Source organism: Erythrolamprus reginae, chromosome 2, assembly GCF_031021105.1.
Source record: "Erythrolamprus reginae isolate rEryReg1 chromosome 2, rEryReg1.hap1, whole genome shotgun sequence".
Classification (NCBI taxonomy): domain Eukaryota; kingdom Metazoa; phylum Chordata; class Lepidosauria; order Squamata; family Dipsadidae; genus Erythrolamprus; species Erythrolamprus reginae.
Genome location: NC_091951.1, coordinates 282,277,535 through 282,288,586, shown reverse-complemented (window position 1 = coordinate 282,288,586; position 11,052 = coordinate 282,277,535). Strand labels below are relative to the sequence as shown.

General features: G+C 41.3%; 1 protein-coding gene across 1 annotated transcript in view; it reads right to left on the bottom strand.

Annotated features, from left to right (window-relative positions):
• Window positions 1-1,484: 1,484 nt before the first annotated feature.
• The window catches only part of HABP4 (hyaluronan binding protein 4), a 29,442-nt gene continuing 19,874 nt past the window's right edge, over window positions 1,485-11,052 (bottom strand). Inside the window, exons 5-8 of the mRNA XM_070742802.1 lie at window positions 10,472-10,555; window positions 8,467-8,635; window positions 5,204-5,386; window positions 1,485-1,782 (exon numbers count right to left, since the gene is read on the bottom strand). Of these exons, the coding sequence (XP_070598903.1) occupies window positions 1,726-1,782; window positions 5,204-5,386; window positions 8,467-8,635; window positions 10,472-10,555 (493 nt within the window). The 3' untranslated portion in view covers window positions 1,485-1,725. The remainder of the gene's footprint in view (window positions 1,783-5,203; window positions 5,387-8,466; window positions 8,636-10,471; window positions 10,556-11,052) is intronic.

The following is an 11,052-nucleotide window of genomic DNA, read 5'->3' as shown; positions in this document are numbered from 1 at the left end:
CAGTGGGCACTATTTTGGATTCTTTGTTTAACCCCTTGTGTAGCATGTTGGGGAACTGCCCATAACTACAGATCATGCTTGTGACCTTACAGATCAGATGTTGTGGGGATACTCTTAACCAAAATTTGACTCCACCCATTCATTCTTTGTGAGATATGTGCTTCTAATGTTCTTATTTTGCTGAAAAACAGCCTTATCTATCAAAAATCAACCATAAACAACATTATGCACTCCAACCAATACATTAAAAGGATTCTACAATGATAAATGAAGAATGCAGCTGAAGTTGGCTTGGCAGGTGGGAGATATGTTTTATGGTTTCCCTAAAGTGATCTTATTTAATGCTCCTCCACTTCTAATCAAGTCTTCCAGATAGATAATTTTCCATGTATGTGAAAATCAACTAAAGTGGTACCTCTACCTAAGAATGCCTCTACTTACGAACTTTTCTAGATAAGAACCGGGTGTTCAAGATTTCTTTTTGTCTCTTCTCAAGAACCATTTTCCACTTACAAACCCGAGCCTCCAAAACTAACAGGAGAAGGCAGGGAGAAGGCTCTGGGGGGGCCTGTCTAGGAATCTCCTGGGAGGAAATAGGGCCAGAAAGGGCGGGGAGAAGCCTCTGGGGGGCCTCTCCAGAAATCTCTTGGGAGTAAATAGGGCCTCCACCCTCTCTGTGGTTTCCCCAATTGCACACATTATTTGCTTTTACATTGATTCCTATGGGGAAAATTGCTGCTTCTTACAAACTTTTCTAGTTAAGAACCTAGTCAGAACAAAATAAGTTCTTAAGTGGAGGTACCACTGTAGTTAGACACAAAGCTGTCCCAAGGTTTATCATCCTTTCTTCCAAAACACTATTTATTCTGGGATTTATTTGCATGTTGCTCCTCATTCTTCAAATTTTAATTTCCAAATTGTAACTTTAAAATCTAGCTTGTAGCTTTTGATATTAAATAATAAAAAATATGTAAAAATAGCACCCCTGACCTCAACCAGTGAGAACGTTTCCCCAACTTCTGAAAATTTTAATTTAAGTATGGCAAATACACACTCCACTTAGTGAAACTGGAAAACAACTACCGTATTTTTGGGAGTATGACACCCGTTTTACCTTTAAAAAGCGTAGAAATGTTGCATTTTATACACCGAATACAGCAAAATTTGCCCTTCCAAAGCACTGCCCTGTGCGAAAATGAGTCTACAGAGGGTTTGGGAGGTCTACAGAGTGCTCCTGGGGGTTGGGGGAGAGCAATAACACCCCCATTTTTGCAAAAAAACGGGTGTGCAGACCGTTTGGGAGGTCTGTACAATGCTCCTGGGGGCTAGAGGAAGGCAAAAAAATGTTTTTTTCTTACTTACCTCTTCAAAATCTTGGTGCTTCTTTATACACCTGTGTGTCTTGTAGTCCTAAAAATATGGTAATCCAAACATTGTCCCCAACCATCTAATAGAAGGGACAAAAACTCATCCACCTGTACCTCTTTGACACCATCATCCTGAATTTTTATTTGAAATTCCTCACGTACGATACCATAAGCCTTCATACAACTAATCCAAAACCAGTGATACTTGAACTTGCCTCCAAACCCACTGGGTACGTCTTAACACATAGTAGTGCAAAATTCACACACAAAAGTCATTTCTCTCTCTAGACTTTGGTGGTTCTCTTCTACAGTAACATAGTATTTCCACAGCTATCTTTGGAGGTGTCACTAAGTTTTTTCAAGATAAAGCAGGAAAATCCTCAGGATCATCTGGGTTTGGAGCAGCAGTACGCATCTAAAAGGAAAAGCAAAAAGCATGAACAGATCAGTTAGATAGGAGCCACATATCTGTTTACTAAGATGCACATAGGTTTGACTTTGTTCATTAAATTGCTGCAATAGTCCAAGTACTATTTACTGTTTATCGTTATGGTAAACGACTGTACTAGTCGTTCCTGATTCTAGGGGGCAGTGCTCATCTCCGTTTCTAAGCCAAAGAGACGGAGCTATCTGATGATTCCACGGTCATGTAGCTGGCATGACAAAATGCTGAAGCCACACAGAAGGCTATTATCTTCCCACCAAGACGGTTCTTTTTTTTTTCTACTTGCATTTTTACGGTCTTCCGAACTGCTAGGTTGGCAGAAGCTGGGGCAAATAATGGGAGCTCACTCCATTACACAACACTAGGATTCGAACCACCAAACTGCCGACCTTTCTGATCCAAAAGTTCACCGTGTTCTCCACTGAGCCACCACATCCCCTTGCTTATCCTTAGGTTTATCCTAAATTTATTATTATAAGAATTTGTCAAACGAAAACAAGAATTAAAAAAAATAAAATGACAGGGACAATAGGCACATTAATGCACTTATGCACACCTGCTCTACTGACTACTTAAGTATGCCCAAAAAAGTGAATTTGTGACTGAAACTCTGAAAATTTGTAGCTGAGACAACTGAATAGGTAGAGCATTCTAGGCTTTGACAATTCTATTACAGAAATCCTATTTTTACAATCAAGGTTAGAACACTTTCATTGAGTCTAAAGTGGTTGTTTGCGCATGTATTATTGCGATTAAAACAGAAAAAGTCATTTAAAGTTAAGGCATTATTACGTATAATTCTGTGTGCAATACCTAGGTCTGATCCCAAGTGATGCAGTTCTAAATTATTCAAACTGAGAATTTTGAGCGTGGTAGCATAGGGAATTCTATGGTGTACAGAAGAGCTTTTCTTGTGAAGTACTTCTGAACCCGCTTGATTGTAGTAATGTCAGATATATGATGGGGATTTCCAAACAGTTGAACAATACTCTAAAATTGGTCTAGCATAAGTTTTATAAGCTCTAATTTGCAATACAATGTTTCCAGGGGGGAAAAAGGTTCACAAAATTAAATTTACAACTCTTAATGCTTTTTTAGCAACACTGTTTCAGTGCGCTTTGGAACACAAGTTGTCAGAGATAAATACACCTAAGTCCTTGACAAAGTGAGGGTCATCTGCTAGATCAGTGCCACCTAGTTTATACTTTAAATTTTAATTATGTTTACCAATATGTAAGACAGAACATTTATTGATCAAAATTTGAAGTTGTCAAATAGATGGCAATTCAGTCACATAGTCAAGATCACTTTGCAAAACAATAATTATCTGTAGTACTGAATAATTTTATGTCATCAGCAAAAAAGGATGCAATTGCTTTTAGGTTGATCACATAAATCATTGAAATAGAGCAAGAAAAGCATGGGACCTAAAATACTGCTTTGCTGAACACCACAGTTAACTGATGCGGGATTAGATGGCGAGTTCCCTATTTTGACTTTCTGCAGTCTATTATGACAGGAAAGCAGCAATCCACTTGTGCACAGGTCCAGAAATGCTGCAAGAGTTTAATTTTAACAGTAGTTTATCATGCACTACTGTATCAAAAGCCTTACGAAAATCACTGTCAATTGCATCTACAGCTTTACCTTGGTCAAGATGTTTTTACAGTGCAAAAGTATTTCCTAAAGCCAAACTGTCAGATAGCAAGTTGTTTTGTCTCTAAGTGATGAATGATGGATTGGTTTATAATCTTCCTAGGGGAATAGCCTTCTCTGTGGGGGGCCCGACCCTCTGGAACCAGCTCCCCCCCCACCCTCCTTGCCTTCCGTAAACTCCTTAAAACTCACCTCTGCCATCAGGAATGGGGGAATTGAGGCATTCCCCCTCCCTCCCCCGGGCCTATATAATTTATGTATGGTGTGAATGTGTGTATGACTGGTTTAATAATGGGTTTTTTTTAATGTTTTTTAAAAATTTATTAGATTTGTTGTGAATTGTCTTATTGTATGCTGTGAGCCGCCCCTAGTCTATGAAGAGGGGCGGCATACAAATCTAACAAATAAATAAATAAATAAACTGCATGAAACCAGAGGTGGACTGCTAAGGTGGAGTGGTGACATGTGCTTACCCCCATGGCTCTGAGTGCTAGCGGAGACCAATGCAATTCTGCTACTGCAGAATCACATGCGGAGACGCAGGTGCACCCGTGTTTTGGCACCTGCCGAAATCACACACCTTGGTCACCGTGCATGATTCTGCTACCTGCACAGGTGCAGTGGCAGAATTGCCTGGACTCTGCTAGCACTCAGAACCACATCACCATTCCATCTTAGCAGCCCACCTCTGCATGTAACAGCACAGAGATTGGTCTATAATTTTCAACTGAATTAGGGTCATCCTTTTTAAAGATTGGTATAACTAGAGATTACTATAGAACAGGCAGAGAACTAGTTTGAAAGAATACTTCAAAATCTGTACATAAAGGTTCAACTAAGATGGTAACAATTTTTTTCAGGAAGTTTTATACATTTGATTAATATTAATGGATTTTCCCCCCTAGCTTTATTATTCAACCCAAGTGAAAAATCAGGGACTCCGAAATTATGTTCAATGGATCCATCACAAATGCTACGATTTTACTGAGGCTTCCCTCGCTGGTAAACCCCACCTTGGACTTCCATTGCCAGCGGAAGCGCCCATTTTTGTCATGCTGGGATTCCCCTGCAGCATCGCAAAAATGTGAAGTGCAGAGGTGGGGTTTCCCATGGAGGGGAGCCTCGGGGGATTTCCACCAGCACGAAAACGGGCACTTCGGCTGGCAATGGAAGTCCGGAGGTGGGGTTTCCCAGCAAGGGAAACCTCAGCGATTTCCCTCACTGGGAAACCCCACCTCCGGACTTCCACTGCCAGCCAAAGTGCCCGTTTTCACGCTGCTGGGATTCCCGTGCTGGGATTTCCCTGCAACATCGCAAAATCCGGAGGTGGGGTCTCCCATGGAGGGGAGCCTCAGGGGAATCCCACCAGCACAAAAACGAGCACTTCAGATGGCAACAGAAGTCCGGAGGCGGGGCATCCCAGCAGCAGCGGCGGGTTCCTAAGGTGAAAATAGTTCGGAAGAAGAGGCAAAAAAATCTTACAACCCGGATTCATATCTCGAAAAGTTCATAGGACGAGGGGTTCGTATGACAAGGTATCACTGTAATTTCTTGGGTAGGAGTAGGTTCTGAAGAAATATTTTTTTAAATACAGATTTTTCAGTACATCTACATATCCTGTGATTTCTGTTGTCTTCTTTTTGCCCACAGACAATGCCATTTTGATTAGGCAACTATATAAATTGAAATACAGCAATGAAGTAGCCAGAGATTAGAATTAGCACATACTAATTACCATCATTCCTGGCCTTGGCCATGAGTTGTCAACTCTTCGGACACGCCCACGACCTCCTCGTGCTCCTCTGGCTCCTCTTCCAGGACGAGGCAGATTCCCAAAGTTAATGTCCAGTTGAGAAGTGATGTCATTTGCTGCTTTTCGGGAAAAGTGAGAATCATCCTCAAAATCTTCCTTCAGCACCTATAAATAAAATGAATCCACATTTTTTTTGAAAAATACTTTATTAGTTATTTACATTAAAAAGAGGGTATAAACAATACAACAGTACAACATTTACAAAGTGCATAAAATTAAATAATTATTTATGCATAGGAATCCATAGAAGAAGAAAAAGGAAGATAACAACATACATATATACATTCAAGACAGAATAAAGCATTGTGCTTTATACATGAGTTATTTTGGTATCAGAACTTAATATTTACACCTGCTAAATTGCAGGCTAATTGTTTTATGCAGCATATTCATTTGTAAGTATTTTCCCCCTCTTATTTATTATTACACATATATCTTATTAATTTATCCATTAACGTATCCATTTCTATGTGATTGCTTTTATATCCTCTATATTTTTCCATGGTATAATAGTGCCTTACAATGGTAATATTTCCTCTTAGCGATAATTTGGTTTTCCTCTCTTTATTCTTTTATTTTATTTTATTTTTTATTTATCCAGATATACCACCTGTCCCAGGTCTTATGGTTTAAATCAGAGGTCCCCAACCTTTTTTGCACCAGGGACCGGCTTTCAGCTAGACCAGTTTTCCAGGGCCCGGTGGGGGGGGGGGGAGCTAGCTGTCAGCGGCGCCGTAAAAGGGGCGATCAAGAGAGGAATGGGTGAATGAATGGACGGAGGGTGGGAAGGAAGGAAGGAAAAAGGGAAGGTACAGGAACAGAAGAAGGGTGCAAAGAAGCAAAGAAAGGTGTGAAAGGGGAGAGTAAGAGAGGAAGGAGTGAAAGAAGGGAATGAGGGAGGAAAGAAGGGAGGAAGGAAAAGGAAAGCAAGAAATGGAGGGAGGAAAGGAAGGGAGGAAAGGAAGGAAGGAAGGAAGGAAGAAAGAAGGAAAGAGGGAAGGGACAGGAACAGAGGAAGGAAGCAAGGAAACTTATGAAAGGGGAGAGTAAGAGAGGAAGGACTGGAGGGAGGGAGGGAAGAAGGTAGGAAGGAGAAAGAAAAGAAATAGAGGAAGGAAAGGTAAAAGAGAGAAAGAAAAAGAGCAAGAAAGAAAGAAAGAAAGAGAAAGAAAGAAAGAAAGAAAGGCAACTTCAAAGAAAGGCTCACTGAGCATCTCTCACTCTCTCTCTTTCTATCCCTCTTTCTTTCTTTCTCTTCCTTTCTCTCTCTCCTCTTCCTTTATCTCCTCTTTCTCTCCCCCCTCTCTCCCCCTTTCCCTCTCTCTTTCTCTCTCCCTCTCTTGCTATCTCTCCCCCCTTTCCCTCTCTTTCTCCCTCTCTTTCTCTCTCTCCCCCCTCTCTCTTTCTCTCTCTCTCCTCCTCTTTCTCTCTCTTCTTCTCACTTTCTCTCTCTTGTTTTCTTTCTGTCTCTTTTGCTTTCTCTCTCTCTCACTCTTTCTCTCTTGTTTTGTTTCTCACGCTCTTTCTCTCTCTTGTTCTCTCTCTCTTGCTATCTCTTTCTCTCCCCCCTTTCTCTCACTCTCTCTTTCTCACTTTCTCTCTATCTTGCTGTCTGTTGCTTTCACTCACTCTCGTTCTCTCTCCGTTCTTCTCAGCGGTGACGCGCGCACGCCCTGCCCGCCTCACATTTGCCGAGAGGACTTTCGCCCCGGGCTCTCAGCAAGGGGGTTTGCATGAGAGGCGGGGCCGGCGGAAGGTGATATTCAATGTCGGGGGCGCACGGGTGGTTTTGCGCGCGCTCCCTATCTCCCTGCTAGCCCACTCGGAATACGTATTCAAAATAAGAAAAGCCTTTGCCGGCGAAGGCTTTTCTTATTTTGAATACAGTATTCCGAGTGGGCTAGCAGGGAGATAGGGAGCGCGCGCAAAACCACCCGTGCGTCCCCGACATTGAATATCACCTTCCGCCAGCCCCGCCTCTCATGCAGCCCCCTTGCTGAGAGCCCGGGGCGAAAGTCCTCTCGGCAAATGTGAGGCGGGCAGGGCGTGCGTTCCGGGTGCGGGAGGAGCTGCGGTGAAAGGCAGGAGGTGGCAGAGGAGCAGAGGGGGCAAATCGGGCGGGCGGTGGGCAGCGCGGAAAGGCCGAGGGGGCCCTGGTGCCGCGGACCGGCTGAAAACCCCCAACGGCCCGGTCCCGGTCCGCGGACCGGCGGTTGGAGACCCCTGGTTTAAATAGTTGAGTCCTTCAGGATTGGGCAGCACAGAACTTGAATTAAATAAATAAAATAAATAAAACTGATACATCTTCAACCAGAAACAGTGTATCACGAGCCAAATCACATCTTTAAATTTAAAAAAATGTTCTGGAAAAATAAAGGACACTACAGAGACATTCTAAATTCTAAAGAGAATAGAACTCCCCAGAGAAACTGGGCTTCCTCTGACTCATCTCAAAACAGAGTGAAACACAATATAAAAACCAATCTTAAGAGATGGCAATTCTCCACAGACGCTTTCTAAAACAAAGCTTTTTGGTAAGCTAAGAAAGCAGCTGCTACTACATGTCCACTCATTACTCTCATTGACTTTTAAGCACTGAAACACAACTACACCAGCCAGCAAAACTTGAAAAAATGGTTATTTCTTTAGTGAATGCTTTTGTGCATATGTGTAAGTATGTGTAAGTGTATGGAAAACATATTTATAGAAAATTCTTCACAAATTCACCAGAGTGGGAAATAAAGAGGCTCAATTCATTCTAGCATTTATGGAATCATGCTACATAAATGCAGCTCTGGTGCAGTTAATATATGTACACGGCTTCCTTCTTTAATGTGAACATAAGGCAGTCTGAGTGAAATTTTTTGTTCTCCCTTTTTCTCTGCTGAACATGCTAAATGAAAGAACATACTTATCAGTAGAAACTGGAAACTTAAACTACAAACGTAATGTTGGAAGAACCACAAATCAGAACATCAGCAGGAATTTTTTTTATTGCTATAAATGAATTATGGAAAAAAGAAACATTAAAACTGTTCCTGACTTTTAAAAAAATGTCATTGACATAGATTCTAGTAGTATTTTTCAATCTATTCAGTCCCTTGCTATAAATTTCAATTTAGTACACCTAGACATATTAATATAGCTGAAAGAAAGAATGTTCTAAATTCTAAGATAATGCTTACATCATCTCTATATTTTGACTTATGAATTACCACTGCTTTGGAAGGAACAGTGGTTTCGGGCTTCCGGATGTTGAATTCGGGCTTTGGTCGATTTTGTTCTTGAAGATTTTTCCATTCGTCCAATGTCATCTCTTGAACGATTTCCTCACCCGTTTCTCCTTCAGCAATTCTAAAGGTATATGGTTGTACAGTAAAAAGAATTAATATGTGAAATGCCAGTGAGAGAAAGATACAATACAACTGAAATGAAAATAGCTACTTGAATTTCTATAGAACAATACAAGATTCCTTGTCTCTACATGATGGGTTACCAAACTTGTAGAAATGCAATAGCTTGGAGAACTTCTATTCAATGCTCCAGTCAGAGGTCTGTGCTCTTCAAACTAGATATTCAGTATTACTGGTTCACCCTATGATCAGTCTGCATCAGGCTATTTTGATAGGGTTGGGAGACAACTTTTCCACCATAATGTGCTTTCCTTCTATCCCCTATTTTCATATTTTAGGCCTTTTCTAAATATGTTTTTCCCTCAATGAACTCTTTTGATAATAAAGTGTAACCCTATTATAATAAAAAGGAAATAAACACTTTGAACACACTACACTGTAAACTACATTCTGGGGTAAGTTTGTGAAAACAAGTGGGAACTCTTTTTCAGACTAATATACTTCACAGGGGGTCTGTTTGAGAGATTGGGAAGTCTCCAATACAGAATGTGTTTTAAATACTCAGAAAAAGATGTGGGTATAAATGTAACAGCTGAGTAAGCATGCTACTTAATTTTACTATAGAAAATTCAAGATACAATCAAGACTACTCTCTATTAATGAATGGGATAGCTCATACTAGGTCTCTAGTCTTGAAATTAATTCAAAATAGATGTTAGTCTATTTTATTAGCCTGCCTGCCTCATAGCTCATGAATAAACAAGATCAGACATTGTCAAATGAAAGAAGAAAGAATCAATTTTTATTCCAAACGATGAGATCAATATATCCTGATAAATATGTACTTTCTAGAAAAGTATATTCAAGTACTATCCAACTCCATGATGCCTCTGGATAATATACAGTCTAAATTTAAAACAATATGAGAAGTATAGACATTTTAAACCTATGGCAACAATTCTGTTGCCAATCCAGTTCTAAATTGATTTATAGTTTTCTTCTAGGGTTCTTGCTATTCCTTCTATGAAATATTCTTTTAAAATCATATTGTTACCACATAGAGTTCAATGATGGCAAAAAGGCAAAATAAATACAGACTAAAACAAAAACAAAAATATTACAGCGAAGGAACGAACGAGATTTAGAAAATCATAGTTGGCCGGACTCCAGGAAGGACATCTCTGTGACGTCAAAGCTCCACCCCTGGAATTCCCTATTGGGATTCCCCACCTCCGTTTCAGCCTCCAGACTGGCCGAAAGCTCCATGGAAGGTGACAACCAGGCGACGGCAAACCCAAACCCGAACTGTTGCCCAACTTCCATGTTCGGTGTTCGGGAGAACGCTGAGAAGCCCCCGGCTGTTTCAGAAGGTGACAGCCAGGCGGCGGCGCTTCTCGGCGTTCTTCCGAACCTGAACTCGAACTTTTGCCGAACTCGGGTTGCGATTATTTTGGGGGGAGGCTTGCATGCATTAATCGGTTTTCCATTGTTTCCTATGGGAAACATTGTTTCGTCTTACGAAGTTTTCACCTTACGAAACTCCTCCCGGAACCAATTAAGTTCGTAATACAAGGTATCACTGCATTAGGTTTTACAGTCTATCCAAGAAAATTATACCCCACTAGTTGTTTTGACAACATGTCAACGTATTTTTCAGTCATTCCACCAATTCCTAACGATTGGCGGAAATCATTAAAGCATTGTTACAATGCCCCAGGACCAATCCCATTTTCTAGTGGCCGTACTGAGATCAAGTCCATTTGGCACACTGTTGGAATAAATGTCCAAGCAGAGATTTAAGGAGCAACAAAAGCCAGATTGTCAAACCAGGCCATACTTCATTGGAGGTTCTCCATCGGGTGCTCCTGGGCTCTCTTCTGTTTCTGCGGTCTCTTCCATAGGAGCAGTCTGTTCCAGATCACTGTAGAAACAGTAAAGCATAGCTGAAATACAAGAGCTACACATGGCCTAAACAAAAGCATAATTCCTTACTACAACCTCTCACATCATCAGACTGGAAAAGCTGCTTCAGAGCTTTGGGGTGGACTCATAGAATATGAAAGTCTGTAAGTAGCATGTTGCATTACGCACTGTATGAATCTCGGTAGAAGTATGTCATTAACTTAATAGAGGCTGTACAAATTTCATCACGTAAAAACCAAGAAAATGGATGCCCGTGCTCTTCTTATGTAGCCCATTCCTATGGCAGAAAGCCAACAAGGCAGGGATGAAATGCTCCCGGTTCGCTTGTGCCTGTTGGTTGTCAGAGAGCGGGTCACAAAGGGAGTGCAAGGCCCTGCCCATCTACCCAGATGCTGCCATTTACCCTGCGCATGCCCAAAGTGTTCTGTGCATTCACAGAGGATAAAAAAACTGAAATGACAGTGTCCAGGCAGGTGGGTGGAGCCTCACACTCCC